This window comes from Drosophila melanogaster, chromosome 3R, assembly GCF_000001215.4.
Source record: "Drosophila melanogaster chromosome 3R".
Lineage (NCBI taxonomy): Eukaryota > Metazoa > Arthropoda > Insecta > Diptera > Drosophilidae > Drosophila > Drosophila melanogaster.
In genome coordinates, this window is record NT_033777.3 from 4,462,939 (window position 1) to 4,490,459 (window position 27,521).

The 27,521-nt window shown below is 42.7% G+C and overlaps 3 protein-coding genes across 9 annotated transcripts, besides 4 other annotated features; 2 read left to right on the plus strand and 1 right to left on the minus strand.

The window, feature by feature from the left end:
• Window positions 1-2,482: 2,482 nt before the first annotated feature.
• CG31523 (uncharacterized protein) lies at window positions 2,483-16,269 on the minus strand. 7 transcript variants are annotated; one of them, NM_001275326.2, is made up of 9 exons: window positions 15,695-16,168; window positions 9,903-10,250; window positions 5,526-5,661; window positions 5,276-5,466; window positions 5,128-5,208; window positions 4,906-5,068; window positions 4,694-4,830; window positions 4,356-4,634; window positions 2,483-3,905 (listed from the first exon to the last, which is right to left on the minus strand). In NM_001275326.2, exons 3-9 carry the CDS (start codon window positions 5,584-5,586, stop codon window positions 3,753-3,755), a joined length of 1,065 nt encoding a protein of 354 aa, NP_001262255.1. In that variant the 5' UTR covers window positions 5,587-5,661; window positions 9,903-10,250; window positions 15,695-16,168; the 3' UTR covers window positions 2,483-3,752. The 7 variants fall into 7 exon arrangements, with proteins under 7 accessions (NP_001262255.1, NP_730846.1, NP_730848.2 ...); NM_169006.2 differs by lacking the exon at window positions 9,903-10,250 and having other exon boundaries at window positions 16,124-16,269; NM_169008.4 differs by lacking the exon at window positions 9,903-10,250 and having other exon boundaries at window positions 15,695-15,911.
• A 1,604-nt stretch (window positions 16,270-17,873) lies between these two features.
• Window positions 17,874-21,277, plus strand: sac (sterile affecting ciliogenesis). The gene has a single exon (NM_141218.3). The coding sequence runs from the start codon at window positions 17,881-17,883 to the stop codon at window positions 21,118-21,120; it is 3,240 nt and encodes a 1,079-aa protein (NP_649475.3). The 5' UTR covers window positions 17,874-17,880; the 3' UTR covers window positions 21,121-21,277.
• Window positions 21,278-21,354: 77 nt separating this feature from the next.
• Window positions 21,355-21,456: a mobile genetic element.
• Window positions 21,457-22,069: 613 nt separating this feature from the next.
• Fip1 (Factor interacting with poly(A) polymerase 1) lies at window positions 22,070-24,739 on the plus strand. Its single transcript, NM_141219.2, has 4 exons — window positions 22,070-23,593; window positions 23,658-23,750; window positions 23,883-23,953; window positions 24,010-24,739. Exons 1-4 carry the CDS (start codon window positions 22,168-22,170, stop codon window positions 24,523-24,525), a joined length of 2,106 nt encoding a protein of 701 aa, NP_649476.1. The 5' UTR covers window positions 22,070-22,167; the 3' UTR covers window positions 24,526-24,739.
• A 317-nt stretch (window positions 24,740-25,056) lies between these two features.
• Window positions 25,057-26,258: a mobile genetic element.
• Window positions 26,259-26,693: 435 nt separating this feature from the next.
• Window positions 26,694-26,899: a mobile genetic element.
• A 418-nt stretch (window positions 26,900-27,317) lies between these two features.
• Window positions 27,318-27,488: a mobile genetic element.
• Window positions 27,489-27,521: the final 33 nt, after the last annotated feature.

Below are 27,521 nucleotides of genomic sequence, written 5' to 3' on the forward strand. Positions count from 1 at the left end.
ACGCCGACGAAGCGGAGGCGCAGGCGCAACCGCGAGCGCCAGCGCAGGGAAGAACGCCACTGGCAGCGCAGCGGCTGCGGTGGAAACGTTACGGTCAGCGGCAAGCACCGACCGAGTGCAGTGCGAAAACTTTCCGCCGCCGAGCGTCAAGTGCAGTGCACGAAGATGGCAAATGGCCTGATTGGCTCTTGGCTATTCCCGGACACCGGGAATGATGCGACTCGATTCAGATCCGGAGATCCCGAACCCAAGACCCAAATCTGAACCCGAACCTTGTTTTTTTTTGTCTGATGTCAGCGGCGCAGGCAAGGTTCAAGTGTGGCTACCGTCGCAATAGCAATCGCACACTGCCAGCGAGTAAATATTACATGGAGTGAACTTCCGAACAGCCCCGATACCTGGCCTTTCACAGCGTTAAATCATCCATGTTAATTACGAGGCGTACGATTCCTGCCCGTGTAGGTGATCTGGCTTATAATCATGGATACGCACAGATATACGGCCTTATTCGAAACTTTGGGCCAACCGTATGACCAACAATTAAGAATTGCTTGGAACATGATGAAAGAGTTTTCGCAAAATATGGGGTGACTTAAGATTTATTGTCTAATTATCCTACAATTATATGTTCCAAATCGATAGTATTTAAGAAAATAGGGGTTTTATTTTTATAGCGGTCGTTACTCGCAGCTTTTGCCTGAATTAATAGTTTTTTTCCAACAGTTTTTTTAATTCTCCAAAGTTCATTCCTTGTAAACGAAATTCGGATACTTGGTAGTAATAATACAATTGATAATTGGTCAGGGTTCAGTGTTTGGTCACAACGCATCAAAGGGCGCGTGCCAAAGTGAGCTGGGAAATAGTTATTATTATCTAACGCTAACACTAGCCTGAAGTGCCGATAGTCTCCGTCGCAGCTCCAGCTCCAAATACGCCGGTGCATTATGATGCATTAAGTTATGTCAACTTGGCTAACATCGCGCCCTGTCCGGCTGATGCGGCAAGAGTCGAGAGCCGACAAGGTCAAGAGGGGCTTAAATATTAGCCTGTACAGCCCAGCTGTCGCCGCCTGTTAGCGGATTTGTTTGCCAAAAATTAGTACGCGTCTATTAAGTACTGGCCCATTTGTACATTAAGTCAGTGGCAATCTGTATTGTTATTTGATTTTTTCGATTGTTTGGTACGTTTCTGCACTTTTGCACAGCCGAGCGTTCAACGATCATCGTAAAAAAAAAAACAAGAGAGATCTTGACGTTTATACGGTCTATTGGTCCTGATGAAGTAATATGTTCTTTATCGAGTCAGAAAAGAACATAAACTGCCTACCTATAGTCTACCCTTTGACTCTACGGGTAATGGGTATTACATTTTAATCTGTTGTTTGAGACAAAACAATTGTGAAAAGCAAATAATCATTTGCAAACGCGTTTTTAATGACATGTAGCACAAATTATGGGCTTAGGTAAAGTATTTCAAAAAATGCTTTTTAAGGGACGAACAAGACGCCCAAAAGGTTCCAATTTAATTTTAACATATGTTTGGTAGTGGGGCTCAGCCAAATTTTTTTTTACTTTTCTCAAAGTCTTGGTATGTAATCGCTTGATCTTTTACGCTAAGATCGGACTACCATAACCGCTTTAAATTTCTTTCTTTTCAACGAATCTACATATATACCCTTTAATTCTGAAAATGACGTCATAGTACTGCAGACGCAAATAAGCTACAGGTGCAAGGCTAACTTCCTTTCTCGTTGCGGTTTAAGTTATAAACGTCGCAAGGAGTTCTTAAATTAAAGTTAAAACTTAGCAACGACGTAGTTCAAAGGACTTTTCTTGTGGAGGGAGACACTAAATATATCCTATAATATAGTGTTATTGGTTTAATAAATATAATATAGTTTTATTTGGAATATTCATGTAATTCATAAAATATTTATGATTTGGTTCACTACTTGGTCGTATAAAGTGGGAAATGTGAAATTTGATTCATGCTCAGCGTAATTCCTAATGCGATTATTTCAAGAGTTCTTTTTTATTAAAAGTTCAAAAGGCACATCAGGTGTTAGGCCTGGTGTATGCAATATTAATTCGGTAGAATTTGTAAATTAATATGTGACTTGTAAATAAAATATTACACTTGACCCATTCTCGGAAATTTTGTTAAGTAAGCAACAGGCATCTGATAGTAAAGGCATTATTTTAAAGCCTTTATTATTTCTAGATTTTCGTGGCTGGCAAGATGCCTTGTATTTCTCTGAAACAATGTCCAATCTCATTAGGGGATAGGCCACATGGGTCAATTGCCACACCCTCAGAGGCTCTAAAGCCTCTAATTATCAGTTATAAGTGGGAATACACTTAATGTGTTCGTTTATTAACAATTACACTGTACACTGGCCCCAGGGATTCAATCCCGTCATGAAAGTTATACACACGTACAAAATATGCGTTAATACAATTGAAATATTTTCTTGAACAGTTTTAATATAAATTAAAAAGCTTTATTTAGGTTTTCTATAGTTTTTGAACTTGTCAGCTTAAGCCACATAATCTAACAACGAAACCATACGCACGGATTAACAGACAGAATTACACTTACAAATAATTTGTCACCAATACTTCTCACTGCGCTGAAAAACCGTTTAACAACTTCAAACCAAAAATGGAAACAAGCGGATATTGAATAGGTAGTAATAAAGTAATATATATGAGCCACACCAAAAAGAGGTTCAATGCAATGCGAAAATAGTTGAAAACTTTTGTTAAGATTCATTTACATTGGTCGGCAACCAACTAATAAACTGATTGTCTTCGTCCTTAAGCCGGTTTGCACTTACAGTATAAAAGCTTTATCTCCATGATCTTTGTCACTCTTTCTTGTCTGACTATAGTGTGATCTTCGGTCCGGTCGTCCGTTTAGTTGTCACAATTGTCCAGGAAGGCCAAGGGGAGGTCTGGGTCGTGCTGCATTTTGCAATTGGCTAGCTAGCTACAATGTATAAATAAGTTTAACTATTAGACCTTTACAAAGTATTGCAACAAAATGCCGTTCTCTCTCAATATACAAAACAAGCTACAAATAGTATAACGTCTTCTTTGAGTTTAGAGCAGACTGAAGAGAGCATGTATAGCTTTCATATATCATAGGTTCGGCCGCCGTAACATCTCAATTTGTTATCAAAAATGTTCATACAAAATTTTACACCTAAAGTGAGTATGTATGTATGTATGTCTTTGTTGGTGTTTGTATGCGGTAAGCTACACTATAATTGGTATCTGTAGCTGGTTTAAACAGGCTTTATGGCTCTATAAATATCGTTCAAAAAATAACTTTTCTCTGCGCACCAGAGGCGTATTTGTGCTTCAAGCGGGACGTTCATACTGGTGCCGTAGGACATGTTTGTAAAAATGGTTTGATTATATCTTAGTTTGTGCTGCCGCTTCTCTTTCTACTTAGCTTTAGTTAATGACGGTTCGGGTGGGTGGGCATAGGTGGCGTTTGTTCGGTAAGTTTCGGCGCATCCGATTGACTTTTGCCATAACTGATTTTATGTATTGTACGTATTTAAAATATAAATTATCAAAAACAATCCATAAACCGAGCTCTATTAATTTTTCGCTGCTGTCGTGCCAATCGTCTTCTGCTACTTCTGCCAAGTTTCTTGCTCGTCTTGTTCTTCAATCTGGTTCAGTTACACGCTAATCACTTAACATAAACATAATGAATATCATCGTAGTACACCTAATCAGCAGTTATTTGACTTTGCGCTGGTGCAGACTAGAACTACTGCTGTCCGGGTTGAAGATGGCATCGTTGTTGGATAACACGCCCTCCTTGAAGAAGCCCTCCTTGTAGGCACCATTCGATTGCCCCTTGCTTTTGACGTACTCGTCCTCCATCACCGGCTGAAAAGAAAACACAGAGTGCTCAATGAGTTCAATGGGTTCAGACTCCACTGGACGATGGCACGTGTGCTGGCAGCGAACATGCCGCCCATGTGCTTTTCTAATGGGCGGCAGATTGGGCTGGGACTGGGCTTGGGCCTTCGCATCCGGCTTCACATGTGAGCGCTAATTGAAACGTCCCCCGCCTATGCTGAGAGTTCGCAAGTGCTGTTTGCCTAACTCAGCTAGTTAGAATTTTAAGTTGATCAACAAAATTATGATGATATAACAGCCCACGACGGCTCGCCCCTCCCGCACCAGACGCTCACCTTGGTGAGGTCGGGGCGTCAGGGCCTTGAGTATGTAAGGAAAATATGTGTGCTCAGTCTCCACTTTTATCACTCAGGGAATGAATGACCTTGTGTCCCCCAATTAGCCCCAGATTAGGTGTGCGGTGGCACTAAGACCTACCATGCAAGCCCCAGTATTGCAACCGTTTGCAATCAGGGCGTCACCCTCTCCAAGATGCTTGCTGTGCCCATTCGAAGCCGAGCCGTTGGCATAGCCATTGGCCTTGACCGCCTGCCGGCGACGTCGAGCTGCGTTGAGATATTTCGCTTTGTAAAAGTCGGAGAACAGGAACAGGAACATAACGCCGTGCAATCCGATCCAGACCATGAAGCCCTTGGGGTAATCACATTCGCGGAACAAAAGCTGGAACTGGTGGGTGAAAATGGCCACGAATTGAACCTGCAAGTCAGAGGAGATCCTTTAGAAATCTCGCCGACGAAGGCAACATTTTTTACTACCATTTGGAAGGTGGTCAGGTACTTCTTCCACCAGATGTACTTCTGGTACTTTGGACCCATGGCGGCGATCATGTAGTAGAAATACATTACAATGTGCACAAACGAGTTGAGAAGGGCAAAGAAAGTGCTATGACCGCCTGTGAACGAGAGAATTAACGAGCTGTAAATTTTCGATCCTTATAAACGCGATTACTATATGTATATGTATGTACCTGGCGCAAACTTCAGACCCATCCAGACGGAGAACGGCATGCAGCCGTGATGGATGACGTGTAGTGTGGAGACGTGCTCGTTCTTTTTTCGCAGAATGAAGAAGAGTGTGTCGAAGAACTCGGTGAACTTAGATATGTAGTACCACCAGCAAATGTTGACCATCTAGACGGTGGAATAGAGTTTTAGTTTACTTTCGCACGAGTAGCCTTGGGCCAATTTACCCGCATGGCCAAGCCAGTGGTGCTATAGTCAACGGGCTGACACTTTAAGCTGTAGTGGCCCCACCATCCGCTCATTAAGTACTGCAATGGAGGGAAATACGGATTAAGCTGATGGCCAGATAAAGTTGGTCGTTCAGGAGTCATTTACCTCATAAAAGATCCACGCGCTAAATATTGTTTGTATCGCGTTGTATACAACTAAAACAGATCGCAACTCCATCGGTTTCCGTTTGGCCATCAGCCTGGGCCCCAGGGATTTGCTGAAGTAGGCATAGAATATGCACATACAAAGTGTGGGCAGTGGCGAGGATAGCAGAAAGAAGTCGTTAACGCGAGGATCTGCAAATTAAAGACGCACTCAGGGAATGACCAACGAATAACTCCTTTTTCAGACATACCGCTTTTATTGTCCATTAGGTCCCGATACCACTTCTGGGCTTCTTGCAGTATGATTGCCATTTTGTTGTCGCTTCTGTTTGTGGTTTCTGTGTTGCAAGTAATGGGATCGGTCCTGTATTTGGTGTGTTAACCGAGCTGCAATGGAACGGAAAGGTGTTGTTGACTATAGTGTGTACATATTTTAATGGGAATGTAGGGAACTGCCAGACAGAGCTGTATTTAAATCAGAGCCAACTTATGACCCCGCCAGGGGGTTTGGAATTGATATTGACGTGAATTGCCAAACAGCAGACCTACGCATCAATTTTCATGTGCATGCTTATATCTTAGTACGCTTAGCACAGACACTGTAATTGACAATGCATTAGAGGCAAAACACATTTAAAAGCAAGATTCATGCAATTAACAATTCGCCCGTGTATCAACACTTTAGATCAGGAAATTATAGACAGTCCCAGTTGAAGCTGTAATGAGGGGCGTGACTTGGCCACTTGCACAATGCGAGCTGCTATTTTCTGGCCAGAGCAATTAAGATGCCGCTAACTGGACAAAGACTGCACTTTGTACCGGCCGAGCGGAATCCAGGTTCCACATTCCAGCACAGTGGGCTCAGGCCATTCCAATTCTGATCTGATCGCGGACTCAGAAAGTTCAAGCGATACAGCGACGCGGATAATACAGGTTCTCGCCACACCGTCTTATGAATATCAATTGATTGCCGGACGGGGCATCGAACGAAATCCAGCGAAAGCAGATACACTCGCGTCGTCTCGCTTTTTTCATTCAGAGTCAAGCTCATTAATGGGAAAGGATAAGGTTTGTCATTGAATACGTTATGTGCGAGCTTAGAAACGTGGTAGAAAAAGGTTAACACGAAATTCGTTGGTATTCACGAAGAAGGGTAAGCTCTAAAGTATCTTATACATTTTTAACTCCCAGAAAACCGGATGTAAATACAATGATTTTTATTGTGTATGAGTAAATGAGTATGATCGGTAAAAGAATTCACACTTTAGTTGGCTTTTGCTTTCTCTAAAGAATTTGCGCTTATAAAGAGCAAAGGAAGTTCGGGGCAATGTTGCACATTGCTAACCCATGAAGCATTGAAGAGTTCCCATCTATGTGACATGTATCGAATACATAAACAACTTTCAAGATACTTCCCAGCACTAACCAAAGCCATCTGAACAGGTGAGTTACGGCAGTTCAGGTTGCTTTTTGAATGTCATGGGCAATAAACTGGCCATGGCGATGGTGATGGTGATGGCGATGCCGATGGACACGTAAGACTTAGGCAACTGGCTCAATAGCCGTTGACAAAAATGTGCCGCTTTGTGGTCGCTGCCATTGCCTCAGCCAGCGTGAAATTCGGTGCTGTCGCAACCGGTGAGTGGTGCTCGTAGTTCGCTCTGTGTGTCAGTGGCACGCTTTCCGCGTTGGCCTCGCCCGGAGGCACAGCATCCACGAGGTGTGGCGGCCGCGGCCGGGCAGTTGACTTGCGATTTCGCTGTTTGATTTGCATAATATACAAAAAACGCTTGCGACGACGTTTCCGCAGAAGGATGGCCACCAGCCAACACCACCACCTAGCTCGGCATAGGAGACGGATCCCCACTTATGTAAGCGGCTCGACGGGGCAGAGTGCTCGGAAGTAGAGGCAAAATATGGGAAACACAAGCCGGCAAGCAAACGATGTGGCAACTTGTGCTAGAGCAGACGTCCTACCGGAGTGCCGACCAGGTTTGGTGCTGAGCCAACACCGTTGCTCTTGTTGCTCTTCCGGTACCCTGTCCTGCTCTGAAGGCCGTTCTATCAGATTGGGTTCATAATCGCCTCCGTAAGGGGTTCGTGGTGCCTGCACGCTATTGTTTACACGGCTGGGTCAGAACCCGCTGCAGAGCGGCTTGCATTTTTGAAATCAATTAGAGCGGCTACGCCCGCAAGTCAGGCACAAGCGTTCTAGCCAGAGCAGAACCGAATAGCAAAAACGGCGTAAATAGTTTGATGAGCTTGCTGATTTTATCGCACTCACCCCAGGGGCGGGTGTGTATGTAGATTACACGGCGGTGACCGGGTTTTCCGTGGCAATCGCTCGCTTAGAAAACCTAATTAAGTGGAAAATCGATGACAGCAGACCAAGAGCTCCGCGGCGGAAGCGCGCATGACGCATTCTTGGGTGATAAGCGTGTGCCCATGATGATCCAAATATTAAAAGCGACAAGTGAGTCACGGACTTGGGATTTAATCTCCAATGTGGGGCCAATTTTTTTTTTAAATAGGCCCCTTGCAATAGCCAGCAATCAGAGGTTGGTTGAGTTGGCCAGCTGTCTCCTTATTAGCGAATTGTATTCGATGATAAGTCGCCTATCCACCTGTGTCTTTAAACCGGTGGAAGTCCCGTCACGTTTCGGGGCGATTATACAATGCGGTTGGCCAAGAGCTCAGCGCGTTAGCTTGGACCACGCACCACCTGCCTACTTTATGTTTAATATTTAACCGTCTGCCAGCCACTCGTTTATTTACGTATTTTGGTTTTGGTTCGAGTTTCGCCTATGGGGCAGTACTTGCTGTTTGGGTTTCTAATTAGGAGGGTGTTTGCTATCTAATCACAGTCACTCGTCAAGGCCACGCACACACTCGGACACTCACTTGGTCAATCAGCACGGGTCTCGCCTTCTTGGCCCGTCGAATCACTCGAATCGGAATTGAAATCGAATTTGCAGTCGGCTAATCGGTCATTTGGCAACTGCGGCGGACGATCGGTTGTTCCGTTTACGCGATGCTCCACCTCGCACGCTTTTAAGCCAACTGACGACTGGTCGGATGTGCGTCTGAACCTTATCAGGCAGCGGCGGCGACAGCCGTCAACATCGAAACCTCAACCTCGGCGACTCGACGAAGTTGAATCGATCAGTGCGCTCACGAGTACAACGATTATACGGCTTGACTGTGAATCACGCCAAGTACCTACTGGGCGGCTATGGGTATTGGGTATTGGGTGTTGGGTATCGGGTATCCACCATTCACAGGGCTTATCACAGGTAAAAAGTCAAAAGCAGCGCGAGAGTGGTCGAGAGCCCAGAGGCAGACACAAGCCGCTAGTGAACCGTTTTCCAGCGAGCCAGAAATGCAACTGACGCGGCGCTCCACTCCGGCGATCAAAGATGGCCTGGTCCGTCTTCGTACGGCTCATGTTTGTGGCCGAACCGCGCTTACATTGCAAATTATGTATTTATGCACAGCGCCGGTGGAGAAACTAGCACCACGCTGCACCGACATTCAAAGGGAGATGATGTAGGAGCTCAACGGAGCAATAGGCGCAGTATGGCTCAACACAGTTATTGCGGAATATCTCGGAAGTCTTAAGCCCCTAACTATGGAAAATCCGAAAGTGGAGTAATCGAGAGTTCTCGTACCTTGTATAAGCTGAGGACAAAATTAATATATATGTATATAGAATGTTTTATTTTGACTTTAGATTTTATTAAAGGGTTAAATAATAAAAAACTATTTAAAGCCACGAAACGAACTGAAGTAGTACACTTTAGAGAATAAAATGCATATTAATCGGCATTGTCATGTCAAAATCTCGTTGCATGTGTGTAACAAAATATTTTAAATATAAAAAATTCAGCACGAATTGGGAATTATGGTGAGTTGAATAAAAATGAAAACCCCTTTACTTTTTCTTGCTTAAAATCTTAAAAGCCATGTTTTTTTTTGAGGAATGTCGTTACCATGACCTGATTAGGAACACGATAATTTCCTTTTTATACTAAATGGGAGGATCCTATTATTTTCATTTTAGTTAACTATAATATAACCTACATATAAAACCTATTTGGAATGCCATGGTTTCTTGGCCGCTGGTGTATCCCAGTGGAGCCAAGTGAGAAAAAACCACGCAGGGAGCTTAAAGCGGCGTTTTCTGTGTCTGCTCTTCTTCTCTCCGTGGCAAGTCGCCATTTTCTGCGGCACAGTTGGTTTTCTGATGTAACAGCGGTTGACGCGACAACTCGTTGACCAGTTGGCAATTTCCATTTCCATCCATGGCTACGATTTGGCTAGGTGGCTAGCTGGCCAGTTGGCTGTGGGCCACTAGAGCGTCGTCGAAACCACTTTCGCTTTCGGAGCCTCTCTATGCTAGCGGTTTCGTCGATGGCTTCGCTGGCCGTGATGGCCACCCTTGTTTACGGGGCGGACGATTAGCGGCGGCAGACACCTTACCGACCGACGGGTGCATTTGACGCTTGCGAAATGGGACCGCATGCAACAAGTGGAAAGCGGAAATCCCCGGCCAACCGAACGGAAACGAGAAAAACCCCGATCGGTGCAGAGATAGAGAGAGAGAGAGAGAAAGAACGGTAAACCGTTACCTGCATGCTCGAGGCCTAATTATGGACTGGTCAGTCAACCAGCCAGTCTGCCCAAAAACTTGGCCAACTGGAAATACGATTTTATGTTCTCCGCGCTCGCTACTTTCTTTTCGTTCGATTTCTGTTCTACACAGCCAAATGCAAATCTGACCCCTTGTCGGCCATCAGTGCCTCATCAGCTCCCTTTGGGGGCGTGGAGTGGGCGGGGCTGGGTGTTTGCTCTTTCCCGATACGCGGTTTTCGATGGGTTCAATGTCCGGCACGTGTCGGTCGAATGAATCTCTGTTTGAGCAGAGTAATTAGTAACAAAGTCCGTTACAAGGGCCAGGTTTGCTTCACAGTTTGACGCTGTCAAAAAAATTGAAAATTACATATCGAAGATATCAATTATACAATACAATATATTATTATATATACATAATATATTAATATATTATATATTATATATATTCATGTAAACTAAAGGGCACAATACTACAAGAAAGTAGCAGAGTGACAAAAAGGATAACCAGACGATGACATCTGTTTCGAGTTTGGATCAACTCGTTGTCACGCCTTATACATACGTGTTTTCAAAAATGGTAAGTACCTAAAAATATTCAATTCGTAATATAATTAACCCTTTAAAACTTAAAAATGCACATATATATATGGTAAGGAGTCAATTGCATACTGCATTCTAAATAATTAAATTGCTGCTTGAGCTGAGTGAGGTGTATCAAATAGTTGTTGACCTCTCACATCTTCAATTTCTATCATTGCGGTTTCTTTGTTTCAAATGCCTCATCGGACCATTACGAGCGATCGAAGTCTCTAGAATGCACAAACATGTAACTTAAACCTGAATATTTTGGCGCGAAACTGCGTATGCAAATATGCAAATAAAGAGCGGACCGAAAAGCAAACGTATTACCTACTAATCGGGTCAAAGTCAGATACTGGTATCGAGGGTTTTGAAGATTACTTGTATTTGTTACAGCAATCAACGTTCAAAAACAACGCAAATTAACCCGCTTACAAAACGGAAATAGCAACACGTAATCCGAAATGGAATTCATGGTCAAGTTGCGTAGTACCGAAGACCCATATCGTGGATAGATCGGCAGACGAAGTGCATCTCCACAGGTCCACAGGAAATTACAAATTAATTATTCAACGACTGTGGTACCTTTGACTTAATAGTAAGTGAATTATGATTGTATATCGCCACTTAAAACGGTATATTTTGGATATCTAAAATCACAAAGTACACAAGATGCTAAACGCACCAACAATTCGGACTACCAGAAGAAAAAAATAAAATTTTGTTGACTCTTTCACCATAATTTTGATGAAAGAACGGTGAATGTTTAAAGACAAATTTAATTAATTTGAACTGATTAATAAGCTGGGGAGGGCAATACTTCCCACAATAATATTTGGAAAGTTGTACTACATTTTTTTTACTACATTTTTGCCTCTCCGAAACAAAACGTATTTTTATGTGCTGAGCAAGCAGTTTCATGTAGAAACTTTAGTCATTCCACTTAGTAAAAATTAAAAATTTCAAAGGAACTAGATAGATAAATATCCTTCACATATAGCATTTCGAAATTCTATTTTTTCAATAGTTTTGGTCAAAAGATTTTTAATCAACAATACATTTTTTATACTTCTTTAAGACACGCATTGACTCGTTGCAAATTTTTCTACTGTAGCGCATATGGTTTCAAAATTGAAGTGTACTGATGCTCTACAAAAGGTATTGTATTTTTTAAAAATAATTAAATATATAAAATATATACAAATAAAATAACTGCTGACGTTCACACGCTGAACATAAAATCTGATTCTTCTGTGAAGATTTTACCAGTCGACATTATTTAATTAAACAAATAATCTTTAGAAAGGGTAAATTTTGTATAATATACTTTCATTGTCAAATGAAAAATCTTTTTTTTTTGACAATTACTTTCTGCGTAACATTCGTTTAGCAATTTTTCGTAGGTTAAGGGTGGACTATATTTGTATTTATATATTTAGAACGTCGAAGGGATTTCTTCGGTATGCCAAAAACTTTTCAAAACTGAATCATCAAGAATTTTGTGAATGTATTTGAAATCGTTTTATATTATCATTTGTCTTGCTTATTTCTATCTGATAGGCGATTAGCTCCCTTATTATTTTTTTCTGTTCTCGTTAAATTTACCAGCTATATATAAAACCTAATCAAAAATATGGGGTTAAAGGGAGAAATGAAGAAAATCGTAACTATAAGTTAGCTGCCTTATAAGCGGTTGGCTGGAGCCAGAAACAGTGCTATCGGCATTAATTAATTGGGGGTTAAAGTCCTTCCATATTGTGATATTGTGCGGAGATAGATTGCGATATCTGTTTCGTTTTGCGAATTTTATAAGTATTTTCTTAGATACCTTAGATACCTGGGTTTTGTTGTTTTGTTTTCTGTTTGTTTTGTATATCGTAATATTGTATTTGCGAAGGTGTTATTATCTTCCGTCCTCGTTGTTAAAAAATAAATATTAATTTATTTAAATGACGAAATTTCGAAAATCGCGGCGATGCTTTTTGAATTGTGTGAGTGCTCGTCTTGAAAATATCGAGTCAGGCCACACAAGACACTTGGGATTCCGATCTCCTCGCAAGCAAATAAAGGCGGCGGCCCTCGATCACTGGCTTGGATCGCCAGAAGCGTGGTCGGATATATTGAAACGAAAGCGCAAGTGAATCGCGCGGACCGCTCCCACCTGACGACCTCAGGTCGGCTGGCCGATTAATGTGTGTGCACTTGTAATTTGTTTGGCTGCTCGGGAAGGTCAGACCCCACGGAAAACCGACCGAGCTGCTGAAACACACGATGAAAGTTTCCATCGCAGGGCCGCACTGCATTAATGGCATTTAAATACATCGATGTGTAATTATGCACATGCATAGTTCCCAAAGCATAGGTTACGGGTGTCAGGAATGGAGGTTTTGTTTATTGTTTTATTGCGACTCTGCCTCGGGCATTCTAAATTGAGGAGAAGCCGCTGAGATCGAGGGGTCGACTTACATAACACTGGCGTGGTAAGTTTTCCAAAAATACGTAAAACCCGACAAAAACAATGAAAGAAAAAACAAAAAACAAAAAACGCACAAAGAAAGGCTGGGGAAAATGAGAGAGAGACAACAGCAAGCGACAGAGAAAAACTGTCCGAATCTTTGGGTAAATGAAATTAATGTGCGAAATGTATACGAGTAGGTCCCGTCAATGTCGAAAAAAGAAACGGGAAAGAAAGCCGGCTTCGACTAGCCGAAGTTTGTGTACCCTTGCAGACGGTCAATGGGTATCTATCGGTAATATTGTAATATTAATGATGTTATTTGCTGGAAAGGTGAGTACATGGTACTTATAGCTTTTTACTTCTTTTTAAATAACATATATAGTTACATTTACCAAAAGATATCAAAGTGCTCTTTTATTTCGAAAATTCGTATGCATTGCATCTCTTCTACAATATTTTGTTTAACCATGCAGGATAAAGGCGATTTACCATTTTGAGGTAAATTCTTAGAGCACCATTACTCGTAAAGTATAGCCTAGTAGATTCGTTGGGAAGTATGTATGTAACACTTCTATCGATATGCCAAAATAATATTAAAGATTCTCGCTTAAACATCTACTAGCTGACTAACAGGCAAGGAACTCGACCATACAGTTCTCATTTGGTATTTAAATATAATTCATAAGATATCATTATTAGGCAAAGGCTGTATAAACTAATAACTGTAAAAATAATACTTTTAAAATTAAATACTGGCTGCATTGCCAGACATCACAGTCGCTAGTCAACTTTTCCCTTTGGAATTATAATCCTTATATTGGCGTATTATGATCATTATATATTTCAAGATATAGGTTATATCGACCGCTATATCAAATCTTTTGTTACTTAAGGGCTCTGGAGCCTAAGTATGCCAAAAGCATTTAATAAACTTTTATCATAGACTTGCCTCCTAACCGAACGATAGCTGGATTCGCATTACCATCATGAATTGGATCTGTCCATCTCACCGCCGATAACGGCACATTTGTCTTTATAGCACCGCAACAGGTGGTGAGGCTAGTTCTCTTGACTCTGACGATGCTGTCACTGTCCATCGAATGATTATGCCCACGATGTGTTAACCCCGAATGGTACGAAGATCGTGGCCAAGCATCTCAGTCTCAGACGAGAGTCTCAGGGGCCAGAGAACCCGTACGATGTCATTGTTCTTTTCTTTCTCCATAGGACAAACCGGTTAAAAAACTTTCCTCATAATAGCAGAGCCCAAAAGTGCTTATTAAGCATGCGCTGCCAAAACACATATTAGCGAGCACCTATGTACATATAAACCAGAGGACTAATACATGCGATCTCTATAACCAAGATCTCATGGACTTTGGCCGAATTTTTATGTTGGCCCGAATAATTTCAGATTGCTTGTGGGTGTGACTGATACAGCCAGCCGATTGTATAGCTCCTCTCTTCTGAGAAAATCGAAGCCCGGCAATGAGACACAATCTTGAGATTTGCCGTGTAAACGCGAATGAATATTTGGATTTGATGTGTTTTCTGAGCAATCTAAGCAGATAATGTGTTTACTGAGTCTAAGCCAGTCGCGCCAGCCAAATAACTATACGCGAGGGCCAAGGTGCAAAGCGATCAATTAGCACTTTAGCACTGCATTGTTGCAATCTATTTGCGAAAGCCCTTGACTCTACGTAGCTCCAGGTTCGCTTTTCTGACCACCGGCCAGCGGTAATTGATGCCGCACCACATTCTCCAGGTGATACATACATATGCATACATACATACATACATACACACATACACACATACATAAATTTCTGATCGAAGTATTTAGCGCACTCGTTGGCTGACCCTAAAAACCTGAAAAAATGCGAATGCAACTACATTTCTCGACGTTTCCGCATTCGGCGGACAGGTGAAACTTTTTGATTGACTGACATAGGCGGCACACCACTGCACTCCTTACCCAACAAAGGTACACAGTAGACAATGAAGACAGCGAAATGCGTTCGGCTATTTAATACTATTTAAAGTCAGTTCTCAGGATAAGGAATTAGCTGCTATACCTAAGCTGCTGCTAAAATACTTCTCATACGGAAGAAGTTGTACCACTAAAAAGAAGAAATATTCTATGTATTCGAAGTAGCATAGAAGTACCTACTGCTAATACCCGCATTCCTCAAATAATGAATTTTTTTATCTCGATTGGGAAACAATGGTCAACAATATAATTTCCATTGTTATCAACAAAATTTACTTAATATAAAATTGTATTGAATAAGTGATTCATGAATTACAGTTGTAGACCGAAAGGGTCAATTGTTTTTTACACTTCATAGAACCAGATTAATCCAATAAACAATATTTAATTCATTAAAGTACGAATAGGTTACCAGAGAATCTATGAAAACAAGTCTGGGCAATCCTTTGGAATAATAATTCATCCCTCTCACGAAGGGCACCCACGCCCCTGTGCGCTCTCTCTTAGCCACCGACACGTGTGAGCTCTTTTGCTCTTTTAGTTGGCTGTTGCTTCACGGCGACTCTCTTCGGCATCGCCTACTGACGCTGCCGCTGCGAATGGGCGTGGCGGGAAGCAGAGCAAGAAACAGTGGACTACCGCCACTTTTTTAATTAAACCATGAACAAACAGGCAATGGCGGTGATGACTAATATCACCGAATCGCAAGGCGAGGGTGGGGAGCAGCTGGAAAATGCTTTCGCGGCTGTGGCGATACTCACCTGCGAGGTATGGTGTGGAAGGGGGGGGGGGGGGTCGAGCGGCGATTGGAATGGAAGAGGAATCCCGAGTGCACACACACAAATGCACTTGTGCACGGCCACAAATACACACTCGCGAAGGAGAACGAACGCAAGTGTAAAGGGCCCGCGCTTTTGGGAATTGAACAATCGACTAGTTTCAGCTTGGGCTGGCTGCCGATGCTTTTGATACTGAAACTTCGATACCGCGGGCTGCGATGCCGATGGCTATGGCGATGGCTACAAACAACAGCAACGCCAACAAAAGACACACACAAACACCGCGTTGGATCTCACCGCACATAAAATATATCCGACAACATATCGTAACGGACTTCACCATGCAGAAAATGCGATCTAGCCCAATAAAACTATATGCGCTTCCAAAAAAATATATTAATATCGAATTACTTCTTAGTCAACTAGCCATATCTTTCGGATTTCTTGGGAAACGACGACGCGAGTGAAATCGTTCAGCAACAAAGAGAGCGCGTTTTGCCAGTCGCTTAAATATATTTTTGTACAAAACGGTCTCGCAACTTCGAACATGTTAGATTGGGTTGGCAGCAACTAAGCAGAATGTTGGCACGAGTGTTGCCGTTTTAGCATTTTTAAAGCTCGACTTAGGTTATTTGAAGCCCGCAAGGACTGTGATAGGGATTACAGATTAAATAATATTGTGCGTAAAATCTTTGTGATTTGATAACCTGCATAGAAGGTACCAAGGAAACAGAAAAATAATATGGATCGTCGCGACTATACCCGTATACCCTCAGCCAAATGAAATGCAAAAGCATAAATTGACTGCGAGGGGAATACTTTTCACAGGCCGTTAATATTCTTTGAACTTGTAGTTAACTTTAAATAAAGGTTTCTGTGGCAGGATTGTAATTTTTGGCATGTTTAATTCTACACTAAATTAACTATTTGATTTATTTGATTTCTTTACCAAATAATTTGAGCTAGACATAATCTAGTTCTGGCTGTTCCGTTTCTAGATAATCTAGATCTGGCTATGGAAAATCTAAAAAGGCTGAACTGAGACGAGGCAAAATGATCTTTGTGGATTCCGTTCCGGAAAGAGTGACCGAATTTCGAGAATTCGGTACTTATCGATATTATCGGAACCCATTATTTAGCATTGTCATCATAAAAACGATATTTAGAGAATGTAGAATGTTAAATGTTTTTTAATATTTCTTGTAATCAAAACAAGATCGAGTTCCCCTACTTTAAAAGTCCTGTTACTCAAGTCGTATACTAAGTGCGAATGAGAAATTCCAACATTCTTTTAGCAGATCGAAGGAAATTTAAAAAACAAAATAAACTATTTAAAAAATTTTTCAAAAGCGTGGGAGTTTTGGGCGGTTTGTTGGTGTTATAAGGGACGAAAAACAGACAAAAGTCAGAGGGTTCCTCGACTTTGCGAGCGAGATGTTGCAAAATGGTATATCTATAGAAATTCGCATTACTGCGAGCGAGATGTTGCAAAATGGTATATCTATAGAAATTCGCATTACAATCAAATTACTTTGTAATTGTGACAGTGAAAGTCTCGTGAAGTCTTGCGTGTTAGCGTCGTAGTTTGGGGCGGCTTGTTGGCCTGTTCAAGAATATTATATTTTATAGAGTCGGAAATGCTTCTTTTTACCTTTATCGAATTTAGTAAAACCTTTTACGGCAAAAAAAATAATTCTCATAAAAGTGCGCTAAATAATAAAAAATGAATAAACAACAACGGAAGCTTGAAATTGAAATTAAAGATTGTTCAAAATTAAAAAAATGTAGTAAAAAATGTATACCAAATTAAACGACCAAATTTTACATTCGATTGTTCATATGGCTATTTCGACTCGGTTGTTCATACTGATCAAGAAAGTATAAAGTGAGCTTTATATGGTCGCAAATGCCTCATTCACTGCGATGCAAACACCTTACTGAAGTCAATGTATCCTTTTGGAAATAAAATAGTTTACATATAATTTAATAAAAATATTAAATATTGCTGAGACCGCCATATTCACATTAATTTTATAAAATCGAATTTTTTGGTTTAATTTGACTAAACAGCAGTAATTAATGCTCGGGCTTTGTAACAATCAACAAATACACTGCTTTGAAAGGAACGCCACTTTCTCATTTAAATCCACTTTAACAATATATTTCATATGGATCCGGAGAACTTAGAGGTGGGACAAAATTATGAAGGTTCCCAGGAATTCGATGAGAGCAGCACCAGCTCAATTAGCAACAAGGGCCCGGATGACAGTCAATTCAAGCGTGAGGCTGAGAAAGCTATTTGCATCATGCCGCCCCGACCGGGAACGACTATGATGAACTATCAGGAGCTATATATTCCGCGGAATCAGCTTACTGATGTATATTACCCCATTCAGGAGGCCCAACGATGGCTCACTCTGATGGACAAGATGGGCAAGGCACACCGTTTTCCGCTGCCCACGATCCTGCCGAAAGTGATCCAGACCCGCTACGTGCCAAAGCGGCATCTTCCAAAGGACGTCGAAGTGGATCGGAGGCGTCGTCAGTACCAGAAGATTAACTTGGTGAATGAGCTGGCCAAGGCGGGCCTCACTGACGACGTGCTGCAGCCCACCGAGGAGCAGTATAATGTAATGTCCGAGTTCGCCTTCCCACACAAGTTTCCCCTGAGCTACTTCGACGACAGCAACTTTGACATCAACTCTCCGGCGGCCTGGTTTGAGCTGGGAGTTGTCGGAGATGCGCACTACCCGCTTCCGGCGAAGGCGTACCTGCCTTACAACCAAAGCCTGCTGAACTGCCAGTGGGGCATGGCAGCTGTTACCGCGCACCACGAGGACTCCGACCTCTGGACGCTTCTATCGCTGGAGGACGGATGCACCTACACGGTACCCAAGCTTCAGTTCATGTTCATGGCTGAGGACCCGCACAAGTACATCAAGCGGCTGCAGGCCGCTGTTCACGAGCGGCACAAGGGGGAGCAGCTTATGTTGATGGAGCTGATCGTGGATTGTGTCCTGCACGAGGACATTGAGTCCACCGTGTTTTATAGCTTTAAGCCCATCGAATCGGTCCTGCAGGCGGCTAAGGTGTCTGAGCAGTGCAAAAGACGACTACGCTCCGAGGTGAACTTGGTGTTCGAGCGCCTAATGGCCCTATACGAGCTGGAGCAGTTTATCCTTAAGATGCCCAAGGAATTTCCCCAGTTTCGGAACATCAACCTCAAGGAATTTCTGCCCCGGTCTTTCGCCGTGGACGTCTCCGGGAAGGAGCGTCTTGAACTGCAGGCCCTTGGCATAACCATGCAGGAGAAGCGGTACGACTACCTGAAGGCCAGTCTGTTTTATTGCGTCGGTGGCATCGAGGCCATGGCCGGAGTGGCCATCGAGTGCCAGTACATCGAAACACTTTCGATCTTCATCTGCAGCTTTAGCAAGCCCCTGGCGCTAGTGGACTTCCTGCAAGCGCAGGAGGCGCATAGCGACAACGTGGCCACGTTTCTTAAAGTCTATTGGCCGCAACAGCTGACAACGGTCATCACCGTGGTCCTCCGAGCCCTGGGAAAGGGCTGGCTGGACATCTCCCTCAACACCTGGACGGTCTATCTCATGTGCAAGATCTCGCGGTTTATACTGCAGGTCAAGTTCCGTATGCAAGAGTCAATGGAGGTGCTGCTCGAGACGTCGCTGATGAACTTCTCGCATTTCGTTTGCGACCCCTGCCTGCAATTCCTTGAACTGAAGTCCAACTACAAGTGGACCAATAACTACATCGACACCGAGTTCCCCTTTCAAAAACCTGTATTCGCCATGACCCTTGGCATCAGCGAGGATCGCAAGGTGTTTTACTCCACTGACCCGGATGAGTTCCAGCCGGGGCTGGTCGAGATCTTTAAGAAGTGCCTGGAGAAATCGTCTGGAGTAAGATGCATTGATGGGTCTGTCATGAGTTTTTTGAAGTTCGCCCCTAACCTGTATATCCTGACGGTGGAGCTTATCGAGGATAGGTTCCTGAGGGAGAATGAGCTTCTGAAGAACTGCTACGCCAAGGCGGTGCTGCCTCTCAGGGCGTACGCCCGACTCTACGAGAGATTCATCGACTTTTACCTTCTCAATGTAAACACCTATATGCAGGCATATGCTCAAGCCCACAAGCCGTCCTCGGAGGTAAAGCGGGACATTCTGGAAAACAAGCGATTGAAGGAGGAACTGCGCGAAATCCTGCCTGCCTTTATTACTATTGGACCGTTTTACATAAACGTGGATACAATGAAGCAGTTCATGATAAAGAAGCGCATTGAAGTCGTGAGACGGATATTCGAGTACTATGTGGACCGAATGTATGAGACGAATGAGGTTTTGCTGGACCGTTGCCTGGAGATGTTCCGCAGAATCGCCGAGCGTCCGATTAGCATTGAACACCTGTACGAGATTCGCGACTTTGCGCAGACTGTTCCGGATTTAGTGGATGAGCTTAAGGCTGACATTCAGGTCATGTGGCTGGAGTACGACCTGCTGGATAGCTTCTTTTACAACCTGAGTGACCACCAGTTCGCCATGAAGTGGAACGTGTACGCATGGCCGCACCAGATAATGGTGCGATTATCGACATTGAAGGACGAGCAGAAGGTGGACATCGAGGACTTTCTCCGCCTGCACGCCAGCGAGTGCCAAGCGTTCGAGGAGCGTCTGGAGTCCCTCAACGACGAGGTGCAGGCCTACTCACTGGCGTTTAACACGAACCGCGCACAGGAGACGTCAGTGGACATTAAGAAGACGTGGGCTCTGATTAAGGAGCTCGAGAAGGTCAGCCAAACTCTGCAATTTCGGCAGGAGCTATTTGAGCTGGAGCCACTCTCTGTTGAGTTCCTGGAGAGCATAATCGCTAGCTTCACTCCCTACAAGAACCTGTGGTACGGCTGCGCCAACTTTCTGAAGCTCGAGGACGCTACCTTGGGCAACCCGATAGCGCAACTGGACTTGGAAGATGTGTGGAATAACTTGATGAGGCTTCGCGACGAACTCAACGAGTCAATGAAAATATTTCATGAAAAAGTCGAGATCATGGATGTGGCCAAAACGTTCATTGCAAAGATCGACGATTTCGTTCCAGTTTACAACAGCATTAAGGATATCCGAAATGAGAACTGGATGTACATTCACTGGCAAGAACTAAGCGCGATAACTGGCCAGGAGATTAAGTACTCAGTGGCGATGAACTATCAGTACCTCATTCGTAAGGGCATCTTGGACGTCCTGCCCGAAGTCCACATCATCTCGGAGAAGGCCAACAACGAGGCGGAGGAAATTCGGCGAGCCATCGAGGAAGAAGAGAGGCGAAAGCAGGCCGAATTGAATGCTATGTTGTTGCGCAAACAGCTCCGCAAGTGTCGCCGGGATATACTATAGTTTGTTGTTGAAATCGTTCGTTAGTTCCTGCCCGAAACATTTCTGGGCAGGCTCAGGGCGTGGCTCGACCGGGGTCTTGGATAGTGTTCTGTGTTGTCCTTCTTATATCATTTATTCGTAGAGTAAAATGCTATACTAAAGTAGTCATAAAAGGCGGAAGGAAGCATGTATGTACGACCATATAAAGTATATATACTTTTTACCAGGATCAATAGCCGCTATACAGTCATAGCATATTATAGTCACAGTAGGGTTAATGCAAATCATGGTTAGATCTACAATGATTTAAGATTAGGGGTATGTAATTTCAAGTGAATCTGCTTGGAACACAGAAATGTTGTAAATAACAGTGAGAACTAACATTATTAGCAAATATTAAAACATAACCATTAGGAACATTGAATTTTTCCAAATGAATTAAAAAAGAGCCATTTCCTCACAAAAATTATTTGAACACATCTTGTTGAAACAAGAAATTCTTCTGTTCCCGCCCAAGTTTTGAAACACTGGTAATCAAGATTATCTTAAAAATCCATATCCATAGACTTTTTCATTTAATCTTCTATTAAGACCACTACCAACTACATGGCAAACCGTTACAAAATCAAAATCTCCTTTGAATCTATATCTGCGAAGCATATTGGCGAGGAAGGAAGCTACATACATATGTATGTAGTGTAAGTTATACGACGACGCTTACTCCATTTGGCGGGTATCTGAAACGGAAGCCGTTTAACAAAAGTTTTAATATATTGCTCTAAAAACTCCTATATGTGCTATCGTACAAATCTTTAAATACTTCTAAAAAAAAAACCATATTTATTTTTAATTTTTAAGTTGTTTGGACCTTAATAAGAAATATTTATTTATAAGACATAAAAAAATTATTAAAAAAATGATATTTTTATTGAAACAGAACAGTATTATTATAGTATTTATGGAATTTTTTTATGTATCGGAATGGTCACACTGCTGCGTTGTGTTTCTTGTAAAATTTTTGTCCATCGCAATAGCTGCTGCTTATTTCTGCATTTCTGAGAAACTACAATGGCAGATGACACAAATGAGGACAGCTGGCTGTATGGCACCTCGAATCCTGACTCGACGACCGGCGAGCTGGGCAACGGCGGGGATTCTCTGACGGCGGAGCACGAGTCGGCGGCGGCTGAGGCTCAGGCATTGGCCGAATTGGTGGCCGGCGAAAAGCCGGGCGCTTCGGCCGGAACTAACTCCACTGAAGACTCGCCGCGCTGTCCAAAGGAGGAGGTGCCCGAGTACTCGGAGTTCGACGATCCCGCGCAGGAAATGGAGGAGGACGAGGATGCCTTGCCCAACACGGACAGCAGGAGCAGGAGGGAGCGCGACCGAGAACGGGATCGTGGTCGGTGCGCGGACAGGGCCGACGCCCGATCATCGCCAGACCCAGAGGACGACGAGATGAGCGATGGTCCTGCCGCGAGGAGAGAAAGGAACGGCTCAGGGTCCGATGATGATGAAGACGACGACTCTGACGACGATATCAACGTGGTTATCGGAGACATTAAACAGGCCCCCAGCACCTACAACATCAAGCAGCGACCCAACCTGCTGGCTGGAGGCACTGGTGCTGCCGGAGACAAGGCCAAGCCGGCTGGTCAGGCAGGGAAGTTTAGCATCGAGGACTTCGAAGGTGCCGGCACCATCAACGGAGTGGCCGTGCACGAGTTCAGTATCGATTCGCTTGAGGAGAAGCCGTGGCGAAAGCCGGGAGCGGATATTACCGACTACTTCAACTATGGCTTTAACGAAGAGACGTGGCGCGCCTATTGCGAGCGCCAGAAACGCTTCCGCGTGGCGGAGAGTGGTGTCGGACTGGCCAGCCTCACTCAGAATGTGAATCAGAATGCCCCCATTGGAATCCTCACAGATGGCGGTATGGGCATGGGCCCTCCCGGAATGCACAGTATCCAGTCCATGGTGGGAATGGGCGGTGAAAGCGGCATGCAAATGCCCCCGCCGGGAATGCCGCCGCCTATGATGCAACACCAGTCGCGATCCGGGATGGGATTGATGCAGCGCCCGCCAAGACCCATCTCAACCACAGGCGGCGATAGGGGAGGTGACCGGGAGAGAGCCGTTAAGGAGAACGCCATTCAGGTGATGACCGCCGAGTGCCGCGAGTATTCTCGTGGGGGATTGGGACCCATGGCGCCAAACTTCCCGCTACCCGGCGCCTCTGAGGAACCCTTCTTCCACGAGCCAGAACCCTTTGACTACGGCTATGAGCCCACCCAAGAGTCGCAGTGGAACAATGACAATGCCGGATGGGTACCCAGCGGGATTAAAGAGCTTACTCCTGGTCATGCTCATATGCAACAACCTCCGCCTGGCATGCCGCCTCCTGGGATGAGTGTGCCACCGCCGCAGATGGGCGGTCCACCACCCAATTTGCGCGGCATTATGCCACCCAACATGCGCATGCCGCCAAATATGAGTGCGTTCAGCATATTTATATTTATCATGTCCTGGACCCGGCTTATCTATGTTTTCTCTTGCAGACATGGGACCGCCACCAGGAATGATGATGGGAGGAAATGCCCCGCCACAGATGCGAATGGGTATGGCACCGCCACAGAGATTGGCCATGGGCGGTAAGAACACAACTAACATAATTAAGCTACTCTTACGTCATATTCTTGCAATTTGTTTGTTAAGCTAAATGCTAATCTGACGATCCTAACGCAGTCCTTTTTATGAAAATGCCTTTTTCCTATACGTTTCAGATCGTGGCGCCTACGACGACGATCGTGAGCGCAGGAGGCGCGAGAAGGAAAAACTGTTGAAGAAAGATCAGGTATGTTTTATACATAAATATCAAGTCATGGAATTATAATTATCATTTTTGTACAGCTGAGAAAGGACTTCCTTGACATGCTGCGGGAGCGACATGACATCGAAAGGCACACCAGGTGGTACGATATTAAGAAAAAGTTTGAGGCGGATCCAAGGTACCGAGCCCTGGACTCGTCCTATCGTGAGGAGTACTTCGAAGACTATTTGCACCTGCTGAAGGAAGAGAAGCGCAAGGAACGTGACCTAAAGGAACGTGAACGACATCGCGACAAAGAGCGGTCTCGTGACAAGGACAAGGATAAAGATAAAGAAAAGGACAAAGATAAAGATAAGGATAAGGAAAAAGATAAAGAGAAGGATAAGGACAAAGATAAGGAGAAGGAAAAGGATAAAGAGAGCTCCCGTCGGGAGCGCTCTCGATCTCGCGAAAAGTCCAGCCGTCGCAAGTCCAAGTCCCGTGAGAAAGATCGAAGCGAACGAAGCAGCAAGAGTAGCAGCAGCAATACCGGAGGATCCTCCAGTCGTAGCGAAAAGAAAAAATCGCATCGCAAGGACAAAGAAGAGGACGACTAGCATTTGGTTAGGTACTTTATGGAAGTGAAGCAAGAAGAAATCCACTAAGTTGTAGAACATATTAATAAAAACAAAAATCAAACTAAATGTTTTATAACGCCGTTGGTCAGTTTAAATATATGTACGTTAGGTTTTCAATAATTCAATGTGAATAAGCCCTTAAATTTAATAAAGGTGACATGTGCGATCATGTGGTATTCTTGTGGTATTCTTGATCCGTGTCATCAGACGAGTCGATGGATGTTTGTTTTCAAATTAAAACATCCCAACCCTTTTCTTTTTATTTTTGGGATTAAATTGGCCCACTATATAATATAGTTGGCACAGAAAAAATGGAAAAACACCATTAACGAGATCTCGACGTTCATACGAACGAAGAGAGGGACGTGGGATGGATTGACACTTATTTGCATTTTTCAATACTAAAAATGGGTTATTAACATAAATAATGAAATCACGAAGAAACTATAAATTCAATAATATAGTAATCGAATTAGAAAATTACAGCAACCAAAAATAAAAAATAGTACGGTACAGCCAAACAAATAGTAAAGTATTGATGATAAAAAGGAGTGCAATTAAAGTTACACGCGAGAGGTATATTTTGCCGTTTACCTTTTCAATTATCCTTCTGCTGATAAGAAAGCTAGACAGACAACGATTTGGGCGATGGCAAATGTATTTAGACGCATTTAATTAGTTCGCCTTGATCATTGAAATTTTTTTAAAATTTTTTTTAGATCAATTGAACAATAAATAATTAAATAAATAATATTTGTGTATATCTCTTGTGTTTCGGTACAAAATATCATTGATTTATACAAAATTCCACGGGCAACTGTGTATTACTAAAAAATTAAATATAAAAAAACACACACAACCAAAAAAAAAAACTAAAAAGAACGATGGTTATATTTTACGGAAATTCTACATGTTCTACAAACTCCCCGATCGGTGGTCAAAGATCCGTTGTCAGGGAAAGAACGGTTCGAAGACGTCTTAAGGAAGCCGATTTTGGAACATATGTTAGCAAAGTTATACTATTACGAAATAAGTTAAAGTGCCTCGACTTTGCCAAAAAATTTGTTGGTCAGCCTGCATCATTCTGGAACAATGTTTTGTGGAGCGATGAAAGCTCTTTTGAGTTTCATTGCTCAAAAAATATTTTTTTTGTTAGATTACCGAAACAATATCGAAAAAAAGGGGCACCAGTATGTCAAAGAATATGGGGATGCGTAGCCTTCACTGTCTTGGGAGATTTGGTTCCTGTTGATGGAACCATGAATCAAAGAAAATATTTAGATGTCCTTAATAATCATGCATTGCCCTCTGGTGATAAATTGAGTCCTTCATACTCCAGCATACCAAACTTACGCAGTTTCTGAAAGATGTTTGCGTAAAGACATTGGATTGGCCACTTCAAAGTCCAGACCTCGACATAATAGAAAACCTGTGATCATATATAAAAAAATGTATGTACAAACTTATCTAGAAGTCACGTAGAAACGATTATAAAGCCTTATTGAAGGATATTTCAATAAATTATATCCACAGCTTGGTACAGTCTGTACCAAAACGTCTCCAAAATGTGAAAGACGCTAAGGGAGGGTATATAATTTATTAATGTCTTATAATTTTTTAGTTGACTTTTCTGTTTTTAGTTTATGACATTTAAATAATTTTTCTATATACCTATGCCACTGTTCTTGTCTAAATACTTATGCCCACTTGTGTAGGTTGTACAAAGCACAGCGTACACCCACAATAATGCAAATTTATGCTGATATCTTCAAATCCCTGTGCTACTGTAGGGAGTTAAAACGAAGTTCTCTCGCACATATCGTTAGTCCGCCAAAAGAAAATGACCGCTTATGATGGTGGATAAGAATTCTCTTGCACTGGCGTGGTTTCATAAAAAATAATGACCTTAGGAAATTAATAGGTTTTTACGTACCTATGACAGATGTAGAAAAAGGTACAGTTATATCTGTATAACAGACTTACCACGATGGCGTTCCAACTATAATAACCCTTTCAGTTAAAGAAAACAGAGGAATTGTTTGCAGGCTTCTGAATTTTAATCTGAGTTCCATCCAAACAGTTAACTATTTTTGATTGGAGTGACATTTCGACAGAGTAGCCTGTCTAGCAACGGAATAAATATATTCAGAGCCAGGAGATGATGATCTCATAATTGTTATGTAGCTAATTGTTTCTGTATCACTGTTATTTAATTGTTATTTATATCATTGTTATTGTTATAGCTAACCTTGTTAGCCGGCGAGCCCGAAGGGGTGTATTAATAGAGACCAAGGTCACAAAAGGTTTCTTAGCTACCCAGTATACCTTAATAAAATTATACAAACGAAAAAAAGTTTAAATGAAGATCCCTGGCCACTGAAAGCTGATAGCAGCTAGTAGCAGCAGCAACATGGATTGATTGTGTAGTTAGTTACTTGCGAATGTGGCTTGACTGTCTTCAAAACCTTTTTGAAGCTGAAAAATGGGACATACCTTTCGTCAGTTATATTAAAGACAAATGTATTGCATCTTAGGTGCCTAGATTTTCTCAAGCCCAGCAATATCTGCCTTCTCCTGGCTTCAAAACAAGCAATTGCAAATATATGTATGTTTATGTGTGTATTTATTTGTTTGGATATCCATTAATGTGTTGATTTCGGCGAAGACTACAAATCACATTTTTAATACAAATTACCAATGACACTTACATAAACGGTAAAAGTCTCAATAAACTTGAAATGATTGTTGTTGCAAAGATAAACAAGAGAATATTCCGCGACTATCAGTTACCTGTTACTCAGCTAGTACAAGGGCTACGAAAATTTGAAAAGATTTTTTTGCCATACAAAAACAATGATAAAATTAACAAAAGCTCAACAAACTTTACAAAAGTGTGACCGTAACAGTTTTAGACGGTTTGTGGGTGATACGGTGGGCGTGGCAATGTTCTAAAACAACCTTGCGCATCGTGTGCG